This window comes from Vulpes lagopus, chromosome 1 (genome assembly GCF_018345385.1).
Source record: "Vulpes lagopus strain Blue_001 chromosome 1, ASM1834538v1, whole genome shotgun sequence".
Taxonomy (NCBI): Eukaryota; Metazoa; Chordata; class Mammalia; order Carnivora; family Canidae; genus Vulpes; species Vulpes lagopus.
Genome location: NC_054824.1, coordinates 154,851,261 through 154,863,744, shown reverse-complemented (window position 1 = coordinate 154,863,744; position 12,484 = coordinate 154,851,261). Strand labels below are relative to the sequence as shown.

At 37.1% G+C, this 12,484-nt stretch overlaps 1 protein-coding gene and 1 pseudogene across 2 annotated transcripts in view; both read right to left on the bottom strand.

Moving 5' to 3' along the window:
• Window positions 1-1,044: 1,044 nt before the first annotated feature.
• LOC121475522 lies at window positions 1,045-1,148 on the bottom strand (annotated as a pseudogene).
• A 2,516-nt stretch (window positions 1,149-3,664) lies between these two features.
• Window positions 3,665-12,484, bottom strand: part of MAEL (maelstrom spermatogenic transposon silencer) — a 29,588-nt gene continuing 20,768 nt past the window's right edge. For both annotated transcript variants that reach the window (XM_041769649.1, XM_041769657.1), the window contains exons 9-12: window positions 8,691-8,753; window positions 7,595-7,727; window positions 4,617-4,692; window positions 3,665-4,056 (exon numbers count right to left, since the gene is read on the bottom strand). In XM_041769649.1, coding sequence (XP_041625583.1) covers window positions 3,869-4,056; window positions 4,617-4,692; window positions 7,595-7,727; window positions 8,691-8,753 — 460 coding nt within the window. In that variant the 3' untranslated portion in view covers window positions 3,665-3,868. The remainder of the gene's footprint in view (window positions 4,057-4,616; window positions 4,693-7,594; window positions 7,728-8,690; window positions 8,754-12,484) is intronic.

The window sequence follows — 12,484 nt, the reverse complement described above, 5'->3', positions numbered from 1 at the left end:
CAAAATATGTATTAGATCTATATGAGGAAAACTATAAAACTCTACTGAAAGATATCAAAGAAGAATTAAATTAATAGAGGGATATCCTATGTACTTGGATAGGAAGACTCAATATTGTCAAGATGTCAGTTCTTCCCAACTTGATCTACAGATTTGATATAATTCCAATCAAAATCCCAGCAAGTTATTTTGTGAATATTAACAAGCTGATTTTAAAGTATATATGGGAAGCTGAAAGATCCAGTACAACCAACTGAACATTGAAGAACAATGTCAAAGGACAGACTACTTCAAGACTTTCTATAAAGCGGGACACCTGGGTGGCTCAGTGGCTAATCATCTGCCTTCGGTTCAGGTTGTGATCCTGGGGTCCTGAGATCAAGTCCACATCTGGCTCCCTGTGAGGAGTCTGCTTCTTCCTCTGCCTGTGTCTCTGCCTCTCTATCATGAATAAATAGTCTTTTTTTTTAAAGACTTTATATAAAGCAACATTAATCAAGATAGTGTGTTACTGAAATAGACAACATATCAGTAGATTAGAACAGATTCACCTAAATATAGTTAACTGATTTTTGACAAAAAAGCAAGGGTAACAAAATATAAAAAGATGGTCTTTTCAACAAATGGTGCTGGAACAATCAAACACCCATGTGCAAAAAAAAACAAAAAAGGAATCTGTCACAGACCTTAACCCTTCACAAAATTTAACTCAAGCTGATCATAAACTTAAATGTAAAACACAAAACTATGAAATTTCTAGAAGATAACAAAGAAAATCTAGATGACTTTGAATATGGAAATGACCTTTTAGATATAACCCTATAAGTAAAATTCATGAAATAAATCAGTAAGCTGGACATCATTAAAAATTCTGTTCTGGGGGATCCCTGGGTGGCGCAGCGGTTTGGCGCCTGCCTTTGGCCCAGGGCGCGATCCTGGAGACCCGGGATCGAATCCCACGTCGGGCTCCCGGTGCATGGAGCCTGCTTCTCCCTCTGCCTGTGTCTCTGCCTCTCTCTCTATCTCTCTGTGACTATCATAAATAAATAAAAATTAAAAAAAAAAATTCTGTTCTGCAAAACACAATATAGCAATAATCGTGCCTCAGATAAACCTCATTGGCTACGATACTGCCACTGCGCAAAGCTTGCAAAACACAATATAAAGGGACACCTGGGTGGCTCAGTGGTTGAGTGTTTGGTTCACGTTGTGATCCTGGGGTTCTGGGATTGAGTCCCGAATCAGGCTCCCCTGCAGGAAGCCTGCTTCTCCCTCTGCCTATGTCTCCGCCTATCTCTGTGTTTCTCATGAATAAAAAATCTTTAAAAAAAAAACAATATAAAGAAAATGAAAAGCCAAAGACAGAAAAATATTTGTAAAAGACACATGTGATATATAACTGTTATCCAATTGTATAAAGAACTCTTAAAAATTTAAAAAATGAACGACCCAATTAAAAAATGGACAAAAGAACTTAAAAGACACCATACCCATTTTTAAATTAGGTTGACTTTTTACTGTTGCATCGTAAGAGTTATTTATATATTCTGGATTCTAGACCCTTATCAGATAAATGATTTCCAAATACTTTCTCCCATTTCTGTGGGTTGTCTTTTGACTTTGATAGTATCTTTTAATGCACATAGACAACTTTTACTGGACTTTTGATGAAGTCCAATTTCTCTCTTTTGTTGTTGTTGCTTGTATCTTTGCTGTCCTATTAAGAAATCAATGCCTCATCTAAGGTCATGATTTACCCTTGCACTTTCTTCTAAGAGTTGTATAGTTTTAGTTCTTATATTTAAGTTTTTTGACCATTCTGAGCTAATTTTTATATATGGTAGGGTCCATATAAAATTCATTCTTTTGAATGTGAATATCCAATTGTTCCAGCACCATTTGTTGAAAGACTCTTATTCTTTTCCCTGTTGAATGGTTTTGGCACAAACAACAAATCAATTGACCATAGTTTATTTCTAGAGTCTCAATTCTATTCCATTGACCCATGTATCTTAGCACTTTTAATAATACATTAATCACTTATTACACCTATGAAACAAAGTTCCTTGCAGGTGGGGGAAATATTTGTATTCACCTTAGTGTTTTTAACACAGCACTTAGCAAATCCTCAAAACATGTTTACTGAAAAAATAGTTTACTTTTGAGGCTCCCTGCATGGAGCCTGCTTCTCCCTCTGCCTCTCTGTCTCTCATGAATAAATAAAATCTTTAAAAAAAAATAGAAAAAAATAGAAAGCTTCTGTGCAGCAAAGGAAACAATCAACAAAACTAGAAGGCAACCTACAGAATAGGAGAAAATATCGAGATTATTCAAACACTTACTGAACATTTTGTACAGAAATTTGGGCACCTCAAAGTTGGCAACTGAGGAAAAAATAGGTCATGAACTCAAACAGCAACAATTAAAGCTCTAAGTGTTGTCAGTTAACACAAAGAAAATGCTCCTGAAAATAGAACAAAAATCTCTTTCAACCAGGACATCTAGGAGTGTCCCCCACACTAATAAAGTCTTCTTGAAGGGTAGGTTAATACCTCAAATTTCCTGTAATGAATTTTGAAAAAAAAAAAAAAATAGGAGACAGGAGTTTGAATTTCACTAATATGGTTTGGGAGTTTTGATTAGCTTTCAAGAGTAAGAACAGCTATTCTTCTTAAGTAAATTCCTGGGACCTATTCTTTTGGTTTATCTGACACATATACCTCAAAAGTACAACACGACCTATATAATTTTAAAAATGTAAGTTGATTAACACAGGATTAAATTTAGATGGCAGAATAGGATTTAGACACACACCCAAAGCCATGGATGTAAATTATAATTTTAGGCCTTCCCTTCAACTTTACTTCCTCAGCCAGCCAAATTATTGTCATGCTGATTTTTTTTCCCCACAGAGGGAGGGAGGGAGGGAAGGAGGAAGAGTCAAAGGGAGAGGCAGAGAAAGAGAATCTTAAGCAAGCTCCACACTCCATGCATGAGCCCAGTGTAAGGCTTGATTTCACAATCCTAAGATTTTTGGCTTATGTCAAAGAGTCAAACACTTAGCTGACCAAGCCACCCCTCTGTCATACTGATTTTGAAGAAACATATGCTTTCAAAGCTTGGATATAAAATTTTTAAAAATCTGCTAGTAAAAAATGCAATATATAAACTTACATTATGTGAGTTATTTCTTGTTCAAAGATCTGATACCAAAAACAGATGAAAAGAAAAGAAGAAGACAGTGTCATATATGAGAAACAGTCTTGGAATCAGTTAACATTTCCTCCATAATATGACCTAAATCTCTGAGCTGTGTGTGTGTGTGTGTGTGTGTGTGTGTGTGTGTGAGACAGAGAGAGACAGAGAGAGACAGAGAGAGACAGAGACAGAGAGAAATGAAAGTAATCTTTGCGTGGTTATAAGGATTTTACAAGATGATATATATGTTCATAAAGTAGGTACTGAATAAGGTTCCAACATTTCATAATGGTAAGACAGATTAACTGTTTAAAAAGCCTTTCAAAACAGATATTCAATACCTTTATTGTAGAGGAAAAGATTATCAAAATATTCCCAAAAGCACAACTCTGAAATGCCAGTTTTGTTCTTAAAGGACTTAAAAACTTTAATGGTGTTCACACCATACAGTCAGGAAGTAGAACAACCCCACAAAAAAGCAAAAAGAAAAGCAAAAATGCCAAGATCTTCTCCAACCACAATTATTTTTACTATGAAACAGAATTTCCTTACAAATTAAGTAGTTTTTACAGTGGTGACATTTATCATTGATGTGATCTGTTTAATATGACTGTAGTCAAAAGGGAAGTTGGGCTTGTTATTTTTCCAGAAATTGAAAAAAGTACCATCATTAAGATAAGGAAGAGAAAGATTTGTATCCATCTTTTTGGGACATGTAAGGTGAGAGTGCAGTCTCACAGTTGGAGAATTTGTGGCTATTGCTGGAGGAACTGGAGATGCTCTCTAGTAAGCGGGTAATCCCTCTTCCCCGAACACTGCTGTTTTGGCCAGAAATTTTCACCCCAGATGGATAGTCACCTAAGGATATTGGAAATACAAGAAGAGAATATGTAGCAATTTCATGGCTTTATTATAGAGATCCCTCAATTGACTCTTATCCTACTGTAAGCCTTTCATGAACAGGACAGAGATTCTTTTTTTTTTTTTTTTAGGACAGAGATTCTTAAAAGCTAAAAGGCTGAACAAGAATATTTTTGTTTTTAGCTCCAGAAACCTTAATTGAAGTTCTTCAGGCACTACTTGAAATTTCACATTCCTAAGCTTTTAAATTTTCCTATCTGCCCCAAAACATCACAAAACTATAAAACTATAGCTGCTACAAGAATATCAGACTTTAGTTTTTAAATGCCCTGAACAAAAGTCTGGAGGATAAGTTAAATTATATTAAAGTGATACAAAAATGTACATATTTAAATTGTTTAAGGTGCTAATAACGCCAAATAAAACTCCTAATTCAACAAGATCCTTGTAGCTTCAAACTAATTTAGAGCATCTTTAAGTACCATACCCTGGATCTGATTAAGCTTTAAGGTCCTATACTGTCTAAAGTACATTCTTAGGAAACAGAAGATACTTACCAGTGGGTGGGTTTGATCTTTGTTCCTGATTAGAAGAACTGAAATGAGAAAATCCTGAACTCTCAACCCTTAGCTTCTATAAGTAACAAAAATACAAGAGAAAAATAAGTTTTATTTTTTAATTATTGGATCTACTTCAACTTCAGATTATTTTTTATAAAATACTAACACCCATTTTTCCAACATATAATCAACTTTTGAAGAGTATTGCTGTAAAGTGAAGCAGAAGGTACTGTTTGGAGGGGAATTACAGGGTTAAGACAGGATTATTTTTAAAGATGAATAATAACATGTATCCTGATAAGAATGATTCAGTACTGAGAGAAATGGTAAAAATGCAGGAAAGAGAAGTAAATTGTTGGAGTCATATCTTTGAGGAGGTAAGAGAATAAGATCTCAGACATAAATTAGTTTGGATTGGTCTTAGCAGGAACACAGACAATTCATGCATTAAAAAGCAGAATGCAGTGGTAGGAATATGTAGGAAATCTCTTCTGACTGTTTCTATTTTCTCAGAGAAGTAGGAGGCAAGGGTATCAGCTCAAATAAGGATGAGGGAAGAGTTGACTGAGTCTGAAGTGAAAGAAGGTGAGAAATAACACTAGGACACTGGGAGAAATGGACAACTGACAGTGTTCCACTAAGGGCTCACCTGAAGTTGGTAGTGCTGTTTAATAAAACTAGTCAGTATGGCAGTTTCTTTTCAGCCTCATTTAGCTTCATGAGTATGGGAACAGAGTAAGTGAAGAGCTAGGTTTAATCAGGGTATTTGTCAACCAAGTTTGATAAAAAACTTGATATTGCAAAAGTGAGTGGAAATAATAGAACAAGGAATCTAAGCTTCCTGGGAAGGAAAGAGATGATGGGTGGTGGAAAGAGAGGGGTACAGAAGGAGACACAAGGCTGTTGCACTACATATATATGTCAGGGGTACCACTAGGGTCTAGGGCAGGATAGTGGGAATGAGTACCTGCTGTACACCAGGAAACAGGACCACTGGAGAACAGAAAGTCAAGGAACTAAGAAGTCAGGCAGTTGGAAGGATTACCCATGGGCAAACTGAAACCAAGAATTCAGACAGGAATATTGTTTGTTCTCCTGGCTCAGTGTTGCTCTAGGAATGAGGACAACCAACTCAGGGACGTATTGATTCCAAGATGCAGTTATTAGGCACTACAGTCTTTATGGCATAAGATTTAAAGCCTAAAGATTTTAGGGGCACCTGAGTGGCTCAGAAGTTGAGCGTCTGCCTTCAGCTCAGGGCGTGACCTTGGAGTCCTGGGATCGAGTCCCGTATCAGGCTCCTCGCATGGAGCCTGCTTCTCCGGTCTCTGCCTCTGTGTCTCTCATGAATAAAAATAAATAAAATCTTAAAAAAAAGAATCAAAGGGGGGCATAATGAGATTAATTCTGGGGTCTTAATACAATGATGATAGGGCTAATGAGGCAGGGTTTTTCAACCTAGGCATTACTGACATCTTAGACTGGATAACACTTGGTTGTGAGAGGCTGTCGTATGCATTGCAGGATGTGTGGCAGGATCTCTGGCCTCTACCCATTCGGTACCAGGAGCACCCTGTCCATAGCTGACAACCAAAAATGTCTCCCAACATTGCCAAATGTCTCCCAGAGGACACAAAATAGGCCCTAGCTGATAACAACTGAGTTAAAACGAGAAAGAAGAGTCTTGCTCAGAATATATGGACAGTCTGGGACATTTATTCTTTAAATTGTCATACATTAAGATGGACTTTTTGGTGTGTATATTCTACAAGTTTTAACACATGACAAGATTTGTGAAATCATTACTGCAATCAGGATATAGAGCCATTCTATCACCTCAAAAACTTTCTTCATGCTGTCCCTTTACAGTTATACCCTCCCTCCAACTCCAAACCCCTGGAAACCACAGATAGGTTATCATTATTGTTTTGTCTTTTCAAGAATGCCACATAATATTTTGAGAATGCTTCTTTTTGCTAAGTATAATTAATACCTTTGAGAATGATCCTAATTACTGACTGTAATCAATAGTTTATCCTATTTTGGGGGTTCTCTTTTCACTGTTTTCTGAACTACTTTTAACTAATATTTATTACCTACTATGCTCCAAGGTAGAGTTCTTGGCCGTTTCATATTCAGTCGCATTTAATCCACAACTACTAGCCCTTATTACTATTCTTGTTTTATAGATAAGGAATCAGCACAGAAAGTTCAAATAACTTGCATAAAGTCACACAGCCCGTATGGAGTAGGTCTGAAATCCAATTCAGGAATTCTAACTCCAGAGTCTATACTCTTAGCTGCTATGCTGTTAGTAGCATATAGAGGTCTACTAGTAAATAAATTTCAAGGAGGAAATCTCAAGAAATTAATTCCCTTAATTTATTTAGGGAGATTAAATAGCTCTTAATCAAATCCTGAATCAGGTCTTATCCATTTCAAAGTAAATATTTTAAATATTTACATTATTTACATTCAGATATTTAATATTTGGAATGAATTTTGGATATGATTTGTTAAAGACTAATTGCTCATGTTGATTTTCTTAAATCTTCATTAAATATAGTGGAAAAATATACCAGGAAGGAGAAAGATTTACGCAACTGGGTCCAAATGGATTAAGGGGTCTTTGACATACCAGGGGTGCCTGGGTGGCTGAGTCAGTTGAGTAACCAATCGACTCTTGATTTCAGCTCAGGTCAAGATCTCAGAGTCCTGAGAAGTCCCCCATATTTAGATCTGTGCTCAGCAGGGTGTCTGCTCCCTCTCCTTCTGCCCCTCCCCCACGTGCTCTCTTTCTCTCTTAAATAAATCTTGGGGGGAGGGAGGTGTCTGACATTCCATGAAAGACTTTTTAAAAAAATGTTTTTGAAGAAAGAAAGAACCAAAGTCCTGATCTTTAGCTGTTGCTGACCAGAGCCACAGCGAGTACCACATACAGAGTGATCAGTACCTCCTAAAAGTCAGTTCCTTACCTGGTAACGCCCTGCATCCAATACAACCATTTTGGGTGTCACACTATTGCTGGCCTCATAATCTTGAAGTGGTACATGAGTATCTGTGAGCTGGATTCCAAAGAGAGTGGCCAGAGAGTTACTGATGCAGTACCTTCAAAAGGAGGTAAGAAAAGCTGGATATCAGAATCTGATCTAATTCATTCTAAAATGATTCATATTTTTAAAATTTATAATATAAAGAAAAAGCATGTAAGATATACTGTTCTAAATTGGGGAAAAAAGAAATTTAGAGATTTGGAGAAGAAATGGGTTCAGGGAGCAATACATCTTATAAACTGATCATTACTGGTAAGCAATACTCTGATTACCAGATAAAATTTCAGGTTCATTTTAAGGGAATAGGATTGAGAGTAAAGATTACCAGAATTCTCAAATGTTTAAGTCAGGCAGAGGGCAGCAACAGAAATTATATTACAACTTTAAAAATACTTATTTATCCTGAGAACCAACTAACCAGCCATGTAAAGGGACCACCAGAGCACTGAAAAATCTAAGGCTCCAGGTGGTTTCACTACAAAATAAGAAGAAAAGTGTCTATATTTTTTGAGCATCTTAACATCTAATGTTAATGGTATTAGCGAATTTCATCTCCTACAAGGAGAACTTTCAGTAAGTGCTTCTGAAGGTTCACCCAAATGGCTCAAGTGATAACTATACCAACAAGTGAGACATGGACAGAATAATAAAAGTAACATGAAGCTTTTTTTGTTTGTTTCTTTTAAAGATTTATTTATTCATGAGAGAGAGAGAGGCAGAGACACAGGCAGAGGGAGAAGCCCATTGCGGGACTTGATCCCAGGACTGCAGGATCATGACCTGAGCTGAAGGCAGACGCTCAACTGCTAAGCCACCCAGGCGTCCCAACATGAAGTTTTTTTTTGTTTGTTTGTTTTTAAGAAAAAAAGAAAAAAAACCCAACCATTTGTTTTAGAAAAGAATTATGGAAATAGGTGAACAGTGTTTAACCCCAATTTGCAAAAGCAACAGCGAGCAAAATGGCAAAGAATTCAATGCAGAATACAGCATTATGAAGAAACTCTTTTCTCCGACTTACGCAATTTTCTTGCAAACAGCTAGAGCACAGAAGAGAATATCATTTTCTTCATGCCACTTGCACCTGTACAAAGAAAGGACTTTAATACCCTTAATGGCAGTAGCACTGCTTAAAGGTTTTTGTATGCCAGATTTCTAAAATCATTTAAGAAAAACTGACACTATTACTCAAAGATTAAGGTTTCTTAGTTAACAAAAACCAGATTCGTTCAGAAAGACTTGTTTAAATGTTATCTCTTCTGATGCAAATTCATGATGCTATGCAAACCACACATAACTCTACCAGGTAAATTCTACCTTGAAATAAAATGAGTGTTACAGGGACACATTAGTGACTGTGATTAACATGCACTTGTTCAACATTTGTTTACTAAGTGCATACTATTTACCAAGTATTGATCTTGGCTCCAGACAAACAGTATTGAATAAAACATGTTTAAAAAGAGAGATAGAGAGAAAGAAGAAAACACAGAAAGTCTTAATAATTACAAATGGAAATGATGAACATACTTTTACAATGGCAGCCACCATAAACCTGTATCTTTCCACTGAGCAATGTCTACTGAAACTCAGAACAGTACTAACTGCATAATTCAAAGCTTGCCTGAACCCTAGCAAGAATCATTTAAAAGTTACAAACATGCTAAACACTAAATGTAAAAACTTAGTTATTTACACTTAATGAAAGTTACTTAACTGAATAGAAGACTATCTAAATATGAGATTAAGAATTTCTCCCATTGCTTTTCTAAAAAGTCACTCAGTAAATAGGATTCATAAAACTCTTAACTCTAAAATGAAGGCTCAAGTTGAAACTAAGCCTATGTTCTTACATATGCACACAGAATCAAGTAATTTTTAAATTCCCAGTTAGTTTTGCTCCTTTTCTGGAACTTAAAACCAAGTTTACTGCCTCATATACACATTTCCATTATAAATCATATTTGAAATAAAAGCAATTGAAAAACCAACAATGTATTCTAGGATTAAAAACAAACCCAAGAACAAGCCTATGGAAATCTGACCCCAGGGGAAAAATGCCTCCAACCTACAGTTACATTGTTTAAAATTACGGTGTTTTCATCTCTTTTTACTTAAGTTTTCCTTTAAATTCCAGTTAGTTAACATACAGTGTAAATATTAGTTTTGGGTGTACAATTCAGTAATTAAACACTTACATACATCATCCTGTACTCATCAGAAGTGCACTCCCCAATCCCCATCACCTATTTAAGCCCCCACCCCCCACCCCATAACCATCATAGTTTTTTGGTTGGCCTCCCTTCCCAACCCCTCCCCATAATCTTTTGTTTCTTAAATTCCACATATGATGAAATCATATGGTACTGGTCTTTCTCTGACTTATTTCTTCTTGATTCTCTTCCTCAAAATCACTCCACCAATCCCCCTAAAAATATGAGTGTATTTTCTAGTAAAGGAAGATTCACTCTAAGTATCTATCAAAATTCAGAACTGCTTTGTATACTTTGTTAAGCTATTAACATTCACTTTGCAATAACAAATCTAGCCCTAGCTTTAACACCTCTTAGATGGGTTTCTTTGATGAAATTCTAAAGTTATGAGGTCACAATCTAACACTCTCATTCACTCAAATGACATGTAGCATAAAGGCCTTGAGACTCCTCTTTTCCTATCTCCAAAGGTGGCAATAATCTCCCTTCCTCGTATTTCAGGATGATTCCTCCTCCTTTTCAAGGATAGCCCAGCCTCTACCTTGCTAAGGAAGCAGGATCACCTGGCAGCTACAGAGGCTCTACACTCTAGTCAAACCGAATCACTAGTCTCTCTTCAACAGTTCATGTGCTTTCTGTCCTTTGAGTCACTGTTCAGGTCGTTTTCTTCTCTTGGAAGGTCTTCCTTTCAACCCAAATCTCTGCTCAGAGAAATTCTATGCATCATTCCAGCAGAACCAAATAAAAAATTTACCTCATAAGGTAATGCATACATTTTTAGCCCTTACACTGATGTAATTTCTCCCTGATGTATCATCATCTTCTGAAACACCAGTTATCAGAAATTATCACACACAACTCCAGCATCTTTACATGCTTTATTGCTTTTGTCAGCCAGGAGACACTGAGGCCAAAGAAAATCATGTTGCCCTTTCCCATATTTCCCACTGAATCCAGTTTCAGGCCTTATGTACAAGAGCCGCCCAAGGATTTGTTAAATCAAAAACTCAACAAATTGGGCTAAGAAAAAACTATTCTAAAGTGACATCAATATACAAAATTTCACCCCTTAAAAACTACTATTGCTGAGGCTTCTAGCTTAAAATAAACAAATCTATCTCCTCTTGATCCCAATACTATGAAAACAAAAGTCAAAGAATAAAAACAGTAGCAGTCCACAATAAAGGGAAAACAGAAGGAGACCTCCATGGAAGTGAGTTTAACAAATGTGTGGGATACAGAAAGTAAATGCAGGAGTGGGAACTGAGGAGGAAGTAGTAACTAGACAAAGGAGGTCACAGCCTTCACTTCTCACAGAAACAGCTGCACAGAAGGAGATATGCCTCCCAGAAGTCAAGAGAGACTCTGAATCCATGCAGATATCCCTGGCCAGAAAGCAGAGTAAGACAGGAAGCTGAACTTCTTCTGTACAAAGAATAGTCGAGTTCCCTGACCTTGTACAAAGAAGTAAACTGCTCTTGGAGAACCTCTGGCATTTAGGATTCTGTCTCAGTGTAACCTCTAGCTCCCTCATCTGCTTCCCCTATAGTAAAGTCCAACTAGTTGATAATACCCACTGACTACAGAGCACTTACTCAGCTATACAGCCTGATTTCTAAATATGGACATAACCAAGGACAATCAGACATTCAAAGAAAGCATGCAACATGAAAAGATCAAGACAGGACACAACTCACAGCCCCAAAGAATGAGATAATCCAGAAAACCAAAGTAAACATCTCCACTCCGTCAACAAGTATCCCAATGAGATCTGTGAAATTATTGTATCTATGATCCTAGTTTTCTTCCTCTTATCTGCAACCCAAACCAACAATGATGGCGGCTATGGCAATATGTGTAACATGATAGTAACTGCAGGCTGAGAGCTACTGAGGGCTCCAAAAGTAGCCTCTGCCCAGTTCTAAAATGTCAGAACTTGTCAGGGCTCTGTGCTGGGTCCTCTTCTCTTTATGCCCTCTCTCTGAGTGACCTCGTCCATATGCTGTAAGATCCATTACAGAAGACTAGTCTCTCTTCATTGTATTTTCAGGGCCCAGAACAGTGCCTGGCACATAATGAATGAGTACTGGCATTACCCAAACCTCTCCAGAGTGGTAGGCCAGAACCACCAGCCTCCTTGTTATTTCTAGATCTTACCTCACCAGGGCCTCAAAACATTCTAAACTTGCTCTTCTCTCTCTTCCCCATCTACCCTGAAGTATATACTACAAACCTAAGTATGGTCTTTATTTCTTTTCATTCTCTCTTCCTGTATCCAGTCCATCAGCAAGTTCCACTGGTTTTTACCAAGATGAAATCTACTTAATCCTCTCCATTTCTACTGTCACCTCCCTGCAAGCCATTTCTTGCCTGGACCAGAGAAATAGTCTAATAGTTTTAGACTATACTTCCTTTTTTGCCTCCTCTCAATATATCCATTAAAAGCTCAGGCCATCTTTTAGAAACCTAATCATTCTGTGAATTCCCTGCTTGATAAAATTCCTTCTTGAACCCCCCTAAATACAGAGAACTGATGGTTGCTAAGGGGGGGGGGGGGATTCTTTTCCGTAGTGAAGAAGGTGTATGGTGTTTATAATCCTTA